Raw genomic sequence first — 19,624 nt, 5'->3', positions numbered from 1 at the left:
CTGACAATTGCGCGGTCGTGCAAACAAAATTGGCGTCCTTTTTTCCCCACAAATAGAGCTTTCTTTTGGTGGTATTTGATCACCTCTGCGGTTTTTTTTTCGCGCTATAAACAAAAATATTGAAAAAAATGCAATATTTTTTACTTTTTGCTATAATAAATATCCCCAAAAAAGATATAAAAAAAACATTTTTTCCCTCAGTTTAGGCCGATACGTATTCTTGGTAAAAAAAAAAAAAAAAAAATTGCAATAAGCGTTTATCGATTGGTTTGCGCAAAATGTATAGCGTTTACAAAATAGGGGATAGTTTTATGGCATTTTTATTAATACATTTTTTTTTTTTACTACTAATGGCGGCGATCAGCAATTTTTTTCGTGACTGCGACATTCTGGCGGACACATCGGACAATTTTGACTCATTTTCACAGCGAAAAGTGCTATAAAAATGCACCGATTACTGTGAAAATGACAATTGCAGTCTCGGAGCGCCGCCGACAAAGACCGAGCCGAGCCAAGTGTACTGGGCACTCGGCTAGGCTCGACCTCCGCCCGCAGCCACGCGAGAGGAGCCGAACACACTGGAAATCCGGCTCTGCACAGCTCGACTGAGGCGCCAAACTCAAACAGACGGGACGCCAGACAAGGCCCCCGATGGACGCCGGGCAAGACAGCAGACGGACACCGACAAGGCTGGACGGACCCCGCGCAAGGCCGCAGACAGACGCCGGACAAGGCCGCCGATGGGCGCTGGGCAAGACAGCAGACGGACACTGACAAGGCTGGACGGACCCCGCGCAAGGCCGCAGACGGACGTCGGACAAGGCCGCCGATGGACGCCGGGCAAGACAGCAGGCGGACACCGACAATGCTGGACAGACCCTGCGCACGGCCGCAGACGGACGCCGGACAAGGCCGCCGATGGACGCCGGGCAAGACAGCAGGCGGACACCGACAATGCTGGACAGACCCTGCGCACGGCCGCAGACGGACGCCGGACAAGGCCGCCGATGGACGCCGGGCAAGACAGCAGGCGGACACCGACAATGCTGGACAGACCCTGCGCACGGCCGCAGACGGATGCCGGACAAGGCTGCTGATGGACGCCGGGCAAGACATCCAAAATGTACGTTTTTTCCTTAAACTTCCCTTCTAAACTTGGGGTGCACGTCATACGCCGGCGCGCGCTATACCCCAATAAATACGGTAAATACTTTGGACTGTCTACTTTTCAAAAAAGGGTCATTTGGGGGGTATTTGTACTGTCCTAGCATTTTAGGGCCTCATGAAATTAGCTAAAAGCCATCAGTACATCAGGATTGAGAGAAAGAGAGTTACCGCTCCAGATGGATATGTTATACCAATCAGTGTCCTCTCAGAAAATCCCAGGTGCCCGCAATGCGCAAGGCAAAATTAGAGAAAATATATGGACAGCCGCACTCCAGAAAAAAAAATTCCGGTTGCCTTTATTGGTAAAAAAAATATTAAAAACACTACAAATCACAGCAAAACATGGGATAAATGCAGCCGACGCGTTTCGCACTATTGGCTAGTGCTTAGTCACAGCTATGTCAGCTATGACTAAGCACTAGCCAATAGTGCGAAACGCATCGGCTGCATTTATATATTTTCAGTACATCAGGATTGATCGATTTTTTTTTATTTATTTAGCAAAAAATAAAACCCCCAGTGGCGATTGAATACGACCAAAAGAAAGCTCCATTTGTGTGAAAAAAAATTGATAAAAATGTCCTATGTGTACAGAGTTGCATGACCGCGCAATTGTCACTCAAAGTGTGAGAGCGCTGAAAGCTGAACATTGTCCTGGGATGGAAGGGGGTGAAAGTGCCCGATGTTGAAGGGGTTAACATATCCCCCCCCCCCCCCCGGATCTCTTTTTTGTGACTTACCTGAGCAACTGTCCAATCTGCGGAGGAACGTGCGTCAGCCCGTTGCCGGAGACGTTGAGCTCGGTGAGGGTGGAGACCTGACATAACTCCGAGGGGAAATCTCCCAGCTTGTTCTGCGACAGATTGAGAACCTTCAGCTGTGAGAACCTGAGAGCAGAACACATAAAAGACGGGTGAGCTTGAGGCGGGTGGTCCTCCTCCTCGGTGTATCCCAGGCAGAGCGGCGCAGTGTGAAAGGGGTACCTGCAGAGACTGCTCACTCCTGCTGGACCCTGCAGCTGCAGGAAGTTATGGCGGAGGTTCAGGGACGTGACGTCCTGGCAGTAGAACAGATGATCGGGAATCTCTTCTAGGCTCTGACACGAGAGATCGACAGTGCTCAGCCTCTGGGACACCACCTGTACCCCAAAGACACAACCACCCCCAAATACAATCTTTAAAGTTGGTAAAAAGTGTTGAAGGTTTTCTTTGTGATCCCTTTGGGGGAATTTCCCTTCACTTCCTGTCCCTAGGACACCCGTGCAATAAAAATCCATCGCCCCTTTAACCTGTTCCCACCCGAAAGATGGCCACAGTGCGGGCTTCCTGTGCCGGGAGGGAGGTCCTCCCATGATTGTTCTGCCTCTGGGGGGCGCTCTGTGATCGTGCTGCCTCTGGGGGGCGCTCTGTGATCGTGCTGCCTCTGGGGGGCGCTCTGTGATCGTGCTGCCTCTGGGGGGCGCTCTGTGATCGTGCTGCCTCTGGGGGGCGCTCTGTGATCCATGCGTCCTTAGGACACAGCTCATAATAAATTGGGGTGAAGGGCCAATCACAGTGGCTCTTTACCACATGATCAGCTGTGTCCAATGATAGCCGATCACAATGTAAACACAAGCCGGTTTTCGACATTCCTTTTCCCACGCTCACAGCACAAGGAGAGGAGGGGAGGGGTGGGGAGAGGAGAAGAGAGGAGAGGAGGAGAGGAGGGGAGAAGAGAGGAGAGGAGGGGAGGGGAGGGGAGGGGAGAGGAGAAGAGAAGAGAGGAGAGGAGGGGAGAGGAGAAGAGAGGAGAGAGGAGGAGAGGAGAAGAGAGGAGGGGAGGAGAGGAGGGGAGAAGAGAGGAGAGGAGGGGAGGGGAGAGGAGGGGAGAGGAGAGGAGAGGAGAAGAGAAGAGAGGAGAAGAGAAGAGAGGAGAGGAGGGGAGAGGAGAAGAGAGGAGAGAGGAGGAGAGGAGAAGAGAGGAGGGGAGGAGAGAGGAGAGGAGGGGAGAGGAGAAGAGAGGAGAGAGGAGGAGAGGAGAAGAGAGGAGGGGAGGGGAGAAGAGAAGAGAGGAGAGGAGGAGAGGAGGAGAGGAGAAGAGAAGAGAGGAGGGGAGGGGAGAAGAGAGGAGAAGAGAGGAGGGGAGAGGAGGGGAGGAGAGGAGAGGAGAGGAGGGGAGGGGAGGAGAGGAGGGGAGAAGAGAGGAGAGGAGGGGAGGGGAGAGGAGAAGAGAGGAGAGGAGGGGAGAGGAGAAGAGAGGAGAGAGGAGGAGAGGAGAAGAGAGGAGGGGAGAAGAGAAGAGAGGAGAGGAGGAGAGGAGGAGAGGAGAAGAGAAGAGAGGAGGGGAGGGGAGAAGAGAGGAGAAGAGAGGAGGGGAGAGGAGGGGAGGAGAGGAGAGGAGGGGAGGGGAGGAGAGGAGGGGAGAAGAGAGGAGAGGAGGGGAGGGGAGAGGAGAGGAGGGGAGAGGAGGGGAGAGGAGAGGAGGGGAGAGGAGAGGAGAGGAGAGGAGAGGAGAAGAGAGGAGAGGAGAAGAGAGGAGAAGAGAGGAGAGAGGAGGAGAGGAGAAGAGAGGAGGGGAGGAGAGAGAGGAGAAGAGAAGAGAGGAGAGGAGGAGAGGAGGAGAGGAGAAGAGAAGAGAGGAGGGGAGGGGAGAAGAGAGGAGAAGAGAGGAGGGGAGAGGAGGGGAGGAGAGGAGAGGAGGGGAGGGGAGGAGAGGAGGGAAGGGGAGAGGAGGGGAGGGGAGGAGAGGAGGGGAGGGGAGGAGAGGAGGGGAGGAGGAGAGAGGAGAAGAGAGTAGGGGAGAGGAGGGGAGAGGAGGAGAGGAGAAGAGAAGAGAGGAGGGGGAGGGGAGGGGAGGGGAGGAGAGGAGAGGAGAGGAGGGGAGGGGAGGGGAGGAGAGGGGAGGGGAGGAGAGGAGAGGAGAGGAGGGGAAAAGGGAGGAGAGGAGGGGAAAAGGGAGGAGAGGAGGGGAGGGGAGGAGAGGGGAAAAGGGAGGAGAGGAGGGGAAAAGGGAGGAGAGGAGGGGAGGGGAGGGGAGGAGAGGAGGGGAAAAGGGAGGAGAGGAGGGGAGGGGAGGGGAGGAGGGGAGGGGAGGAGAGGAGGGGAGAGGAGAAGAGAGTAAACCCCCCCCTTTTTTTTAACTAGCAAGAAAACATTAATATCTCAGCGCCCCCCCCCCCCCCCCCTTACCTTAGTAGCCTGTCGGTGCCACCTCTGGTACTCTGCGGCGGAGTCGAAGCTGACGTGGTAGGTGGGCGCTTGTGCTTCGGCCGAGCAGAAGGCCAGGCAGTGCGGTCTTCTCTTCACCTCCTCTATCTGGATGGGGGAGGGGGGGGTAAGAGGCAAATCAAGATTATTTTAAAGCTGAAATCCAGACAAACCGCCCAATAAAGACACATTTAACCACTTCAGCCCCCCCCGGACCATTTGGCTGGCCAAAGACCGGGCCATTTTTTTGCGATTCGGCGATGCGTCAATTTAACTGACAATTGCGCGGTCGTGCGACGTGGCTCCCAAACAAAATTGACGTCCTTTTTTTCCCCCCACAAATAGAGATTTCTTTTGGTGGTATTTGATCACCTCTGTGGTTTTTATTTTTTGCGCTATAAACAAAAATAGAGCGACAATTTTGAAAAAAATTCAATATTTTTTACTTTTTGCTATAATAAATATCCCCCAAAAATATATACATTTTTTTCCCCTCAGTTTAGGCCGATACGTATTCTTCTACATATTTTAGGTGTAAAAAAAAATACGCAGCCCCCATTCAGGCGTATCTTTGTTTTGTGGATAGAAAACAAAGATACGACGGCGCATCGTAGAACCTACGCGGCGAATCAATAGATACGCCGGCGTAAGTTCTTTGTGGATCCGGGCCAATAACTCTCTTATTGGGATTTTTTTTTTTTAACCAAAAACATGTAGCGGAATAAATATCGGCCTCAATTTATGAAGAAATTCAATATTTTTTTATTTTTTATTGGATGTTTTATAGCGGAAAGTCAACAATTGCGTTTGTTTGTTTTTTTCAAAAACTGTCGCTCTCTATTTTTGTTTATAGCGCAAAAAAAAACAAAAAAAACGCAGAGGTGATCAAATACCGCCAAAAGAAAACTATTTGTGCGGGAAAAAAAGGACGTAGATTTTGTTTGGGTGTCACGTCGCACGACCGCGCAATTGTCAGTTAAAGCGCTGTCCGGAGAGATGACACTCTTACCTGGAGCTTCAGGCGTTCTTTAAAGCTGAATTCAAGGAATTCGTCTCCTTCGTAAAAAGTGAGTTAAAGTTTTACTAAAACCCACGACAGTAAAACGCGTCTGTATGTGCAGAGCAGCAGGTTTGTTCTGCTCCCCGAGGGGTTAATCCTCGCTATCGGCAACACATGAACGGCTACTTTACACTTTCTTCAAAACAAAGCTTCGGACAGGCTTTGTTAAAGCTCTCTCCTTACAGTCCTGTTTACACCTTGCTTTTGCTTTGCTGCAAATATTATACCCCCGTGTCGCTTTAGTGGTGCTTCAAAATGTCTTCAAAGCTTCCATAGAAGTCTGTGGCAAAGCTTGCTTAAAGCACCACCAAAGCATCATCAAAGCACCACTGAAGCATCATCAAAGCCCCACCGAAGTATAATCAAAGCATCACTGAAGCACCACCAAAGCATCATCAAAGCCCCACTGAAGCACCTCCAAAGCATCATCGAAGCCCCACAGCATCACGAAACATCATCAAAGCATCATTGAAGCCCCACGGAAGCACCTCGCAAGCATCACTGAAGCCACACTGAATCATCATCAAAGCATCACCGAAGCATCACTAAAGCCCCACTGAAGCATCATCAAACTATCACTGAAGCCCACTGAAACACTACCAAAGCATTATCGAAGCATCACTGAAGCCCCACTGAAGAACCACCAAAGCCCTACTGAAGCTATAAAGCAATGCTGAAGCCCCACTGAAGAACCACCTAATCATCGATGAAGTATCACTGAAGCCCCACCAAAGCATCATTGAAGCACCACCAAAGTATCATTAAAGCACCACCAAAGTATCATTAAAGCACCACCAAAGCATCATCAAAGCCCCACTGAAGCACCACCTAATCACAGATGAAGTATCACTGAAGCCCCACCAAAGCATCAAAAACACATACAAAAAGCATGCGTTGGTGGTTCTTCAAGCGAGCTCTGTCATAGACTTCTATGGAGGCTTTGAAGCACCACTAAAGCGACACGGGTATAATTTTTGAAGCAAAGCAAAATCAAGGTGTAAACAGGACTGTAAGCCAACCATTTTATTTAGTGACCGGAGCTTTGATTGCCATTCAGAGAGCTTTAAAAAAGCCTGTCCGAAGCCTTGTTTTGAAGCAAAGTGTAAACTAGCCCAAAGAGTATCTGCCAATGCCCGCCGCACCCACCTAGCTCCTGGGCTGCACCACAACCGCGTGGAATACATGTGGTTGTGGCGTGCCGGCGCGGGTGGGGGTTGGAACAGACAGTGAGGAGGTGACCCTATGAAGAGCGATCCACCGCAGAAGAGCTGAGATTGAGACGGCTCAAAGGCACGTTGGTGACAGGTTCTCTTCATGAAGTAATAATAATACACACAGGGTACATCGGGCTCACCTTGCCACCCACAAGGGGCAGAATGTGCATCTTCCCCGTCTGACAGTCCTTCACAGAAGAGACAATTAGGCAAGTGCCGCACAGAACGACCAGCCTCTCCGCCCATTTATGGAGCTGAATTTTCCCTTTCCGTACATTGAAGACCCCCGAGAGCAAAATCCGGTCCAACTGCTCCACGGAGCTCGGCTTCTCTGAAAAGAAGAAGAACATTGATATGTACAGTGAGAGGAGACGCACACACACACATATAGGAACCTCGGATTGTCTCTCAAAACGAGGTTTGCCGAGGTCAGCCGAGGTGTCCTCGGGCCTTTCCGGACGTTTCCGAGGCTCTCCGGCGCCCCCCCCCCCACCACCTTTGGTCGCATGCGGTATTGCATGCTATTGAAGTCAATGCGGATCAGATTATTTTTGTTTCCATTGACTTTAATGGGGAAACTCGCTTTGATATGCAAGTACAGTAAAACCTCGGATTGCGAGGATAATTCGTTCCAGAAACATGCTTGTAATCCAAAGCACTTGTATATCAAAGCATTTTTTTTTTACAGGGTATAAAAGAGAAGAGAGGCGCCTCTAAATGTAGCAATAAGTTGCTAAATATATATACACACACACGCATGAGTGTTTGTGTTTTGGGGCGCACACACCTATGATTATCCCCACAGGGCACCCTGGATTTCGGACTGTCCATGCCGTCACAGTGCAGTCATAGATCTATTATAGACATCGGATGGCAGGACCTACAATGAAGGATTATTCTGCTGTCTACAATCGATCTCTGTGTGATCGGGGACAAGGAAACACGGCTCTGTGTGCTACACTTTGTACACACTGCCAACAACACAACCCAAACCTGATCTGCCACATTGTTGTGTCTTCAACTTAGTGTCCCATCTGCTGACAACAAAGGAAAATGACAGCAAAGGCCGGTGAAAGGTTTACGGGGGACGATCATGTGATTGGCCCCTATTTGTCGAGTCAGCGCCGCCATTCGCTGTCGGACGCTGCAGCACCTGCTGAAACGTTTTTTTATTTTATTTTATAAGTATGCGAAGGTGTGAGGAACGCACAGGAACGCCCCGGGACCTGCTGGCTGTAAAGGCGTGCGGGGCTCTGAGCCAAGTGTGTGCAAGTGGGAGAAATAGGTGACGTCTCTGTATGGACGACACCGCAATCAGGACTCACAGGAAGAACTCCGCTACATTGTATCTGTGTCCTACGTGACGTCTCTGTATGGACGACACCGCACTCAGGACTCACAGGAAGAACTCCGCTACATTGTATCTGTGTCTTACGTGACGTCTCTGTATGGACGACACCGCCAATCAGGACTCACAGGAAGAACTCCGCTACATTGTATCTGTGTCTTACGTGACGTCTCTGTATGGACGACACCGCACTCAGGACTCACAGGAAGAACTCCGCTACATTGTATCTGTGTCTTACGTGACGTCTCTGTATGGACGACACCGCCAATCAGGACTCACAGGAAGAACTCCGCTACATTGTATCTGTGTCTTACGTGACGTCTCTGTATGGACGACACCGCAATCAGGACTCACAGGAAGAACTCCGCTACATTGTATCTGTGTCTTACGTGACGTCTCTGTATGGACGACACCGCCAATCAGGACTCACAGGAAGAACTCCGCTACATTGTATCTATGTCTTACGTGACGTCTCTTTATGGACGACACCGCACTCAGGACTCACAGGAAGAACTCCGCTACATTGTATCTGTGTCTTACGTGATGTCTCTGTATGGACGACACCGCAATCAGGACTCACAGGAAGAACTCCGCTACATTGTATCTGTGTCTTACGTGACGTCTCTGTATGGACGACACCGTAATCAGGACTCACAGGAAGAACTCCGCTACATTGTATCTGTGTCTTACGTGACGTCTCTGTATGGACGACACCGCAATCAGGACTCACAGGAAGAACTCCGCTACATTGTATCTGTGTCTTACGTGACGTCTCTGTATGGACGACACCGTAATCAGGACTCACAGGAAGAACTCCGCTACATTGTATCTGTGTCTTACGTGACGTCTCTGCATGGACGACACCGCCAATCAGGACTCACAGGAAGAACTCCGCTACATTGTATCTGTGTCTTACGTGACGTCTTTGTATGGACGACGCCGCAATCAGGACTCACAGGAAGAACTCCGCTACATTGTATCTGTGTCTTACGTGACGTCTCTGTATGGACGACACCGCAATCAGGACTCACAGGAAGAACTCCGCTACATTGTATCTGTGTCTTACGTGACGTCTTTGTATGAATGACGCCGCAATCAGGACTCACAGGAAGAACTCCGCTACATTGTATCTGTGTCTTACGTGACGTCTCTGTATGGACGACACCGCAATCAGGACTCACAGAAATAACTCCGCTACATTTTATCTATGTCTTACGTGACGTCTCTGTATGGACGACACCGCAATCAGGACTCACAGGAAGAACTCCGCTACATTGTATCTGTGTCTTACATGACGTCTCTGTATAGACGACACCGCAATCAGGACTCACAGGAAGAACTCCGCTACATTGTATCTGTGTGTTACGTGACGTCTCTGTATGGACGACACCGCACTCAGGACTCACAGGAAGAACTCCGCTACATTGTATCTGTGTCTTACGTGACGTCTCTGTATGGACGACACCGCACTCAGGACTCACAGGAAGAACTCCGCTACATTGTATCTGTGTGTTACGTGACATCTCTGTATGGACGACACCGCACTCAGGACTCACAGGAAGAACTCCGCTACATTTTATCTATGTCTTACGTGACGTCTCTGTATGGACGACACCGCAATCAGGACTCACAGGAAGAACTCCGCTACATTGTATCTGTGTCTTACGTGACGTCTCTTTATGGACGACACCGCAATCAGGACTCACAGGAAGAACTCCGCTACATTGTATCTGTGTGTTACGTGACATCTCTGTATGGACGACACCGCACTCAGGACTCACAGGAAGAACTCCGCTACATTGTATCTGTGTCTTACGTGACGTCTCTGTATGGACGACACCGCCAATCAGGACTCACAGGAAGAACTCCGCTACATTGTATCTGTGTCTTACGTGACGTCTCTGTATGGACGACACCGCAATCAGGACTCACAGGAAGAACTCCGCTACATTGTATCTGTGTGTTACGTGACATCTCTGTATGGACGACACCGCACTCAGGACTCACAGGAAGAACTCCGCTACATTGTATCTGTGTCTTACGTGACGTCTCTGTATGGACGACACCGCACTCAGGACTCACAGGAAGAACTCCGCTACATTGTATCTGTGTCTTACGTGACGTCTCTGTATGGACGACACCGCACTCAGGACTCACAGGAAGAACTCCGCTACATTGTATCTGTGTCTTATGATAAAGGATGAGTTTATTATTTTAATATTAGGGACCTGTAAAGCGTTGCGGCCCATGATCAGCAGATGGGGGGTGCAATGCCACGCTCCTGCTGACTGTCTGATACGGCCAGGCAGATAAACGGTGACAGGAAGAATGAAGGAACTACCATAGAGCTCAACAGCGCCCCTGGTTGTTCATTGAGAACTACAAGCCGACCGCCGCAAAGGGTGCCAGTACTTGTAGTTTTCCCATTCACAGAACAGTGTGAATGGAGGACGTGGGCGGGCAGGTGGGCGGAGTCCCCACACGGCAGCCTCTTCTTCAGCTTGTGACAGCTAGCGAGGGGAGGAGATCCCCTGCTAGCTGTCAATACGGGGGAGTGGGGGCCGGTGAATATGTAACATGCTACACCCTGAATATGGGGGGAAGATGTTACAAAAAGGTGAACATTGGGCCCCCTACCCCCCCATGGTCCTACCACAAACTGATTGGTTGGATATTGGGCCCCCCCCCCATGGTCATACCACAGACTGATTGGTTGGATATTGGGCCCCCCCCCCCATGGTCATACCACAGACTGATTGGTTGGATATTGGGCCCCCCCCCCATGGTCATACCACAGACTGATTGGTTGGATATTGGGCCCCCCCTCATGGTCATACCACAGACTGATTGGTTGGATATTGCCCCCCCCCCATGGTCATACCACAGACTGATTTGTTGGATATTGGGCCCCACCCCATGGTCATACCACAGACTGATTGGTTGGATATTGGGCCCCCTCCCCCCCATGGTCACACCACAAACTGATTGGTTGGAAATTGGGGCCCCCTCCCCCCCCCCCATGGTCATACCACAGACTGATTTGTTGGATATTGGGCCCCCTCCCCCCCATGGTCATACCACAGACTGATTGGTTGGATATTGGGCCCCACCCCCCCATGGTCATACCACAGACTGATTTGTTGGATATTGGGCCCCCTCCCCCCCCATGGTCATACCACAGACTGATTGGTTGGATATTGGGCCCCCTCCCCCCATGGTCATACCACAGACTGATTGGTTGGATATTGGGCTCCTCCCCCCCATGGTGATACCACAGACTGATTTGTTGGATATTGGGCCCCCTCCCCCCCCATGGTCATACCACAGACTGATTGGTTGGATATTGGGCCACAGACTGATTGGTTGGATCTTGGGCCCCTCCTCCCCCCCATGGTCATACCACAGACTGATTGGTTGGATATTGGGCCCCCTCCCCCCATGGTCATACCACAGACTGATTTGTTGGATATTGGGCCCCCTCCCCCCCATGGTCATACCACAGACTGATTGGTTGGATATTGGGCCCCACCCCCCCATGGTCATACCACAGACTGATTTGTTGGATATTGGGCCCCCTCCCCCCCCCATGGTCATACCACAGACTGATTGGTTGGATATTGGGCCCCCTCCCCCCATGGTCATACCACAGACTGATTGGTTGGATATTGGGCTCCTCCCCCCCATGGTGATACCACAGACTGATTTGTTGGATATTGGGCCCCCTCCCCCCCATGGTCATACCACAGACTGATTGGTTGGATATTGGGCCACAGACTGATTGGTTGGATCTTGGGCCCCTCCTCCCCCCCATGGTCATACCACAGACTGATTGGTTGGATATTGGGCCCCCTCCCCCCATGGTCATACCACAGACTGATTGGTTGGATATTGGGCCCCCTCCCCCCCATGGTCATACCACAGACTGATTGGTTGGATATTGGGACCCCTCCCCCCCTATGGTCATACCACAGACTGATTGGTTGGATATTGGGCTCCTCCCGCCCATGGTCATACCACAGACTGATTGGTTGGATATTGGTGCCCTCTCCCCCATGGTCATACCACAGACTGATTGGTTGGATATTGGGCCCCACCCCCCCATGGTCATACCACAGACTGATTTGTTGGATATTGGGCCCCCTCCCCCCCCCATGGTCATACCACAGACTGATTGGTTGGATATTGGGCCCCCTCCCCCCATGGTCATACCACAGACTGATTGGTTGGATATTGGTGCCCTCTCCCCCATGGTCATACCACAGACTGATTGGTTGGATATTGGTGCCCCTCCCCCCCCATGGTCATACCACAGACTGATTGGTTGGATATTGGGCCCCTCCCCCCCATGGTCATACCACAGACTGATTGGTTGGATATTGGTGCCCCCTCCCCCCCATGGTCATACCAAAGACTGATTGGTTGGATATTGGGCCCCTCCCCCCTATGTAATGTCTAAGGCCCGCCTTTCTGGTTAGTTCCCACCTCTGGCACTCAAAGAATTTACCGCTATAAAACCGGATCATGCAGCTGAGGTCGGAGTGGGCCGCCTCCTCTTGTATCCTCAGGGGGTCCCGGAATCCCAGGTCTGACAGGTACTTGTAGATGATGTGCAGGGGGCGCTCCTCGGGTTCTAGCCTCCTGTCAGGAAATGATCCAGAGAGAGAGTCACTTTCCTTAGGACAATGGAAGTACAATCAGCTTTTCGGGTTTTATTGTTTGAACCACGGGGCTTTCCATTTACAATCCTAGGGCTGGGGGGGGGCAGGAGAAGTGCAGTTCAGGTCCTGAACAAAAGGAAGATGTATTCCCCCCTCCCCAAGACCAAAAAAAATACCAACGGCGTGGAGTCCCCCCCAAAACTCATACCAGACCCTTACCTGAGCATGCAACCCAGCAGGTCAGGAAAACGGGAGGGGGGGGAGCGAGGGCTCCCCCCTCCTCGACCATACAAGGCCACATGCCCTCAACATGGGGGGGGGGGGTTGGGTGCAGTGGGGGGGGGGGATTCTATGCCCCTCACCCCAAAACACCTTGTCCCCATTTTGACGCCCCCCTTCCGGTGCTTGCCCGGGCTCACCTGTCCCAACAGGAGATCCGAGCAACCACCCGGCACGTCCACCGGCTGGCCGAAGACCCGGACAAAGCCGATGCTTCATTCGGGTCTCAGGATCTAGTGACCCGGGAGTCATGACATCACTTCCCGGATTATTGGCGTCTTAAAGCGGAGCTCCACCCTAAAGTGGAACTCGCGCTGATCGGAACCCGCCCCCCCTCCGGTGTCACATTTGACACCTTTCAGGGGGGAGGGGGGTGCAGATACCTGTCTAAAGACAGGTATTTGCACCCACTTCCGGCCACACGCTACGGGCAAAAGACGGGTTTTTCTGACTTCCCGTCTGTCGCCGTTGTGTGCTGGGAAGACTCGGCTCCCAGCACACAGCGTGTGAGCCAATCAGCGGGCGTAGCGCGACTCGCGCATGCGCCGTAGGGAACAGGGTAGTGAAGCCGGAGCGCTTCACTTCCTGGTTCCCTCACTGAGGATGGCGGGGGGAGCAGCAGAGAGACGAGCGATCGCTCATCCTCTGCTGCGGACGGCGCTGGAGTCCGGGACAGGTAAGTGTCCTAATATTAAAAGTCAGCAGCTGCAGTATTTGTACCTGCTGGTTTTTAATATTTTTTTATACTGGCACATCCGCTTTAACCACTTAAGGACCCCTTCACACCGACATACGTGGGCAGAAGGGCACAGCCGGGCACATGCACGTACAGGTACGTCCTGTGCTAGTACCCAGCCGTGGGTCGTGGGCGCCAAAGCTCTGTGACCGGGACCCGATCGCCGCTGGAGTCCCGCGATCGGTCCCCGGAGCTGAAGAACGGGGAGAGCTGTGTGTAAACACAGCTTCCCCGTTCTTCACTGTGGTGGCGTCATCGATCATGTGTTCCCTTTTATAGGGAAACACAATCGATGACGTCACACCTACAGCCACACCCCCCTACAGTTGTAAACACACATGAGGTCACACTTAACCCCTTCAGCGCCCCCTTGTGGTTAACTCCCAAACTGCAATTGTCATTTTCACTGTAATTAGTGCAATTTAAATGCATTTTTTGCTGTGAAAATGACAATGGTCCCAAAAATGTGTCAAAATTGTCCGAAGTGTCCGTCATAATGTCGCAGTCACGAAAAAAATAAAAAATAAATCGCTGATCGCCGCCATTAGAAGTAAAACAAAAATTTATAAAAATGCCATAAAACGATCCCCTATTTTGTAAACGCTATAAATTTTGCGCAAGCCAACCGATAAACGCTTATTGCGATTTCTTTTTACCAAAAATAAGTAGAAGAATGCGTATCGGACTAAACTGAGGAAAAAACTTTTTTTATATGTTTTTTGGGGGATATTTATTATAGCAAAAAGTAAAAAATATTGTTTTTTTTTTCAATATTGTCGCTCTAGTTTTTTTCTTGTCAATTTTGTTTGGGAGCCGCGTCGCACGACCGCGCAATTGTCAGTTAAAGCGACGCAGTGCCGAATCGCAAAAAGGGGCAAGGTCCTTAACCATTTGGTCACCGGTCATCTCTATGCCTCCCATCCGGTGCCGGCAGATGGTTTCTCCGGGTCTCCGATGGCACGGGAGAGCCCGGAGAAGCACCGGATGGCAGCGGGAGGGGGGGGGGACGGGGGATGTCCGCTCCCGCCGCCTATAAGAACGATCAAGCGGTGGAACTGCCGCTATGATTGTTCTTATGGTGCGCAGGATCGCCGGCTGAAGAGATGGATATCCGAAGGATAGCTTGTAGCTCCACCCATCATTCAGATATCACCGCACAAAGTCCAGGACGTCATATGACGTCCTTGGGCGGGAATTGGTTAAAGTAGAGCGGTGCCCTGGTCATGAAGAGGGGGGGCGGGAGGGGGTAAATCTCCCGGAGCTGAAGTGGTCAGATCCGGAGGTCTCACCTGACGAGGTCCCCGTGGAGCTGGATGTACAAACTCTCCATTTCCTCACATAAGCAGATCTCGGAGGTCGCGGTGTCCACAGTACAGAGCACAACATGGAGGTCGGGAAAGGAGGCGCCGTGATCCGATCCGAAGACGAAGACGCAGCCGCGGTCCGGGTCTTCCCTCAGCCAGTCCCGCTCCCGGGAGCCCAGGCAGCACCTCTGGGTCAAGCAGTTCTTACTCGTACTACGCTTCATATTCCTCTGTAGAAGGACAAAAGCGGCCAAAAGTCATTGGTGGGCCGGACCTCAAAAACATTTCCAAAATAATAAAGTAAAGTATATACATAACAGTGAAATCAAAAATTCAATGTTGCACTTGGCCAAAAACCTAGGACAATGATGGGACACTATTCCTCCCACTGACACCAATGATGGGACACTATTCCTCCCACTGACACCAATGGTGGGACACTATTCCTCCCACTGACACCAATGGTGGGACACTATTCCTCCCACTGACACCAATGATGGGACACTATTCCTCCCACTGACACCAATGATGGGACACTATTCCTCCCACTGACACCAATGATGGGACACTATTCCTCCCACTGACACCAATGATGAGACACTATTCCTCCCACTGATACCAATGATGGGACACTATTCCTCCCACTGACACCAGTGATGGGACACTATTCCTCCCAGTGACACCAATGATGGGACACTATTCCTCCCACTGACACCAATGATGGGACACTATTCCTCCCACTGACACCAATGACGGGACACTATTCCTCCCACTGACACCAATGATGGGACATTATTCCTCCCACTGACACCAATGATGGGACACTATTCTTCTCACTGACACCAATGATGGGACACTATTTTTCCCACTGCATGGTGTTTGTATGTTCTCCACTTGTTTCCTTTGGTTGCCCTATTTTCAGACAAGGGGAAGATACACATTCTATGCAGACAGCGTTCCTTCATGGGACTGGACTCCAGATCCAGAGCCGAGTCCTAACCGCTCACCCAGTTACCTGTCCAGTGGCCCCGAGGTGAACGGGGGGGGGGGGGGGGGGAGGGGAGCCGCCTCATAGAAGGGCTCCATATTCACAGACAATTCTAAGATGTTATTTTTTCTTTATAAGAATCAATAGAAAAGTCCATCAGGCACCCCCAGCACTGGACTTTAACCCCTCCATCCACCAATCAGGTGATCACAGGACTTCAATCACCAAAAGATAATAAAAGATCAGCGTTTAATCCGGTTATATATTAATTCAATATCTAGAAATGTGCGATTAATGAGGCTCATGGACTTTCTGTAATGTCAGGACTCAGATTAGGAGACATCAGGGAAGCACCTCCCCTTTTACGGCACTATTCCTCCCACTGACACCAACGATGGGACACTATTCCTCCCACTGACACCAATGATGGGACACTATTCCTCCCACTGACACCAATGATGGGACACTATTCCTCCCACTGACACCAACGATGGGGCATTGTTTGCTCACACTAATGTCAGGACATTTTCTTCTCACATTGGCCACATTCCGGCCCCCTAAAGTCTGAAGGACAGTAGAAGGTTTTGAAACCCTCGGCTCTACATCTTTGGTAAAAAAAACAAAAAAACTTGGCGATTGTTTGACTCTCCTGGTTCCACCATACAAAGATTGGGAGACCTCTGGCCCTCGGGAGGGGCCCCTGTTTTTTGGAAGAGTTCCGAAACCTGGGCCATCGGGCTGATCTAGGGACTTCTATTGGCATTGGTTGTAGATTCAGGCCCCCCCCCCCCAACCCAGGGCCGCTGATAGGGGGGGGGGGGGCACCAGTCCTTTTGTAGGGTGCCCCGGCACACAGAGGGGCCTGAACAGCAGGAGTAATCGGTGTGGTGAATCGGAGGGGAATTTACAGAAATATGCCCTGTGTCTCTCCCTGCAGCAGCTAAAAGCCGGTTTCTCTCCCTCCCACCGGCCTTCAGCTGCTGCAGGGAGAGACACGGACCTGAGGCGTTGTTTCCCCGCTCCGGGCCCCTCCCTGTTCTATTACGCAGGTTCTCTGTTATGTCCGCTAATAATAATTTTAGGGGGGCTGCCTTTTAGGCTGTACGGGGCCCCCATGATTTCTAACAGCAGCCCCGCCCTCACCTCTCCCGGGATCACAAGTCCCCGGCGGGATTACATTTATTACAGCTCCGCGTCTCGCCTTTGGCTTTAGTAAGGCGCAATAAAAGGGAAGGATATAAAGCTTGTCAACAAAATGCCATCGTCACGGGACAAGTCCTCGAGAAGAGTCATCGAGGGGGGGAGGGGAGGTCACCCTAAGCCCCATCAACTGACCTCACACACCAGGGTCCCCCCACCAGAGGAGCCCCATTCATCAGGATCCCCCATCAGAGGAGCTCCATTCATCAGGGTCCCCCCACCAGAGGAGCCCCATTCATCAGGATCCCCCACTAGAGGAGCCCCATTCATCAGGATCCCCCAATAGAGGAGCCCGATTCATCAGGGTCCCCCCACCAGAGGAGCCCCATTCATCAGGATCCCCCACCAGAGGAGCCCCATTCATCAGGGTCCCCCACCATCATGATCCCCCACCAGAGGAGCCCCATTCATCAGGGTCCGCCACCAGAGGAGCACCATTCATCAGGGTCCGCCACCAGAGGAGCCCCATTCATCAGGGTCCCCCACCAGAGGAGCCCCATTCATCAGGATCCCCCACCAGAGGAGCCCCATTCATCAGGGTCCCCCCCCCACCAGAGGAGCCCCATTCATCAGGGTCCCCCCCCACCAGAGGAGCCCCATTCATCAGGATCCCCCAATAGAGGAGCCCGATTCATCAGGGTCCCCCCACCAGAGGAGCCCCATTCATCAGGATCCCCCACCAGAGGAGCCCCATTCATCAGGGTCCCCCACCATCATGATCCCCCACCAGAGGAGCCCCATTCATCAGGGTCCGCCACCAGAGGAGCACCATTCATCAGGGTCCCCCACCAGAGGAGCCCCATTCATCAGGATCCCCCACCAGAGGAGCCCCATTCATCAGGGTCCCCCCCCACCAGAGGAGCCCCATTCATCAGGGTCCCCCCCCACCAGAGGAGCCCCATTCATCAGGGTCCCCCCCCACCAGAGGAGCCCCATTCATCAGGGTCCCCCCCCACCAGAGGAGCCCCATTCATCAGGGTCCCCCTACCAGAGGAGCCCCATTCATCAGGATCCCCCACCAGAGGAGCTCCATTCATCAGGGTCCCCCCACCAGAGGAGCTCCATTCATCAGGGTCCCCCCACCAGAGGAGCCCCATTCATCAGGGTCCCTCACCAGAGGAGCCCCATTGATCAGGGTCCCCCCGCCAGAGGAGCCCCATTGATCAGGGTCCCCCCGCCAGAGGAGCCCCATTGATCAGGGTCCCCCCACCAGAGGAGCCCCATTCATCAGGATCCCCCCACCAGAGGAGCCCCATTTATCAGGGTCCCCCCACCATAGGAGCCCCATTCATCAGGGTCCCCCCACCAGAGGAGCTCCATTCATCAGGGTCCCCCCACCAGAGGAGCTCCATTCATCAGGGTCCCCCACCAGAGGAGCCCCATTCATCAGGGTCCCCCCACCAGAGGAGCCCCATTCATCAGGATCCCCCAATAGAGGAGCCCCATTCATCAGGGTCCCCCCACCAGAGGAGCCCCATTCATCAGGATCCCCCCACCAGAGGAGCCCCATTCATCAGGATCCCCCAATAGAGGAGCCCCATTCATCAGGATCCCCCACCAGAGGAGCCCCATTCATCAGGGTCCCCCCACCAGAGGAGCTCCATTCATCAGGGTCCCCCTACTAGAGGAGCCCCATTCATCAGGATCCCCCACCAGAGGAGCCCCATTCATCAGGACCCCCCAACAGAGGAGCCCCATTCATCAGGATCCCCCAATAGAGGAGCCCCATTCATCAGGGTCCCCCTACCAGAGGAGCCCCATTCATCAGGATCCCCCCACCAGAGGAGCCCCATTCATCAGGATCCCCCACCAGAGGAGCTCCATTCATCAGGGTCCCCCTACCAGAGGAGCTCCATTCATCAGGGTCCCCCTACCAGAGGAGCTCCATTCATCAGGGTCCCCCTTACTAGAGGAGCCCCATTCATCAGGATCCCCCACCAGAGGAGCCCCATTCATCAGGATCCCCCAATAGAGGAGCCCCATTCATCAGGATCCCCCAATAGAGGAGCCCCATTCATCAGGATCCCCCAATAGAGGAGCCCCATTCATCAGGGTCCCCCTACCCGAGGAGCTCCATTCATCAGGGTCCCCCTACTAGAGGAGCCCCATTCATCAGGATCCCCCACCAGAGGAGCCCCATTCATCAGGGTCCCCCACCAGAGGAGCCCCATTCATCAGGGTCCCCCACCAGAGGAGCCCCATTCATTAGGGTCCCCCTACTAGAGAAAACCCATTCATCAGGGTCCCCCTACCAGAGGAGCCCCATTCATCAGGGTCCCCCTACCAGAGGAGCCCCATTCATCAGGATCCCCCACCAGAGGAGCCCCATTCATCAGGATCCCCCACTAGAGGAGCCCCATTCATCAGGATCCCCCACTAGAGAAAACCCATTCATCAGGATCCCCCACCAGAGGAGCCCCATTCATCAGGATCCCCCAATAGAGGAGCCCCATTCATCAGGATCCCCCACCAGAGGAGCTCCATT

At 52.7% G+C, this 19,624-nt stretch overlaps 1 protein-coding gene across 1 annotated transcript in view; it reads right to left on the bottom strand.

The window, feature by feature from the left end:
* The window catches only part of PHLPP2 (PH domain and leucine rich repeat protein phosphatase 2), a 43,111-nt gene that overhangs the window by 18,026 nt on the left and 5,461 nt on the right, over nt 1-19,624 (bottom strand). The window contains exons 2-7 of the mRNA XM_040329568.1: nt 14,937-15,181; nt 12,479-12,612; nt 6,767-6,957; nt 4,335-4,460; nt 2,151-2,305; nt 1,908-2,054 (exon numbers count right to left, since the gene is read on the bottom strand). Coding sequence (XP_040185502.1) covers nt 1,908-2,054; nt 2,151-2,305; nt 4,335-4,460; nt 6,767-6,957; nt 12,479-12,612; nt 14,937-15,181 — 998 coding nt within the window. The remainder of the gene's footprint in view (nt 1-1,907; nt 2,055-2,150; nt 2,306-4,334; nt 4,461-6,766; nt 6,958-12,478; nt 12,613-14,936; nt 15,182-19,624) is intronic.

Source organism: Rana temporaria, chromosome 11, assembly GCF_905171775.1.
Source record: "Rana temporaria chromosome 11, aRanTem1.1, whole genome shotgun sequence".
NCBI lineage: Eukaryota > Metazoa > Chordata > Amphibia > Anura > Ranidae > Rana > Rana temporaria.
This window is presented reverse-complemented; position numbering and strand designations above follow the sequence as displayed.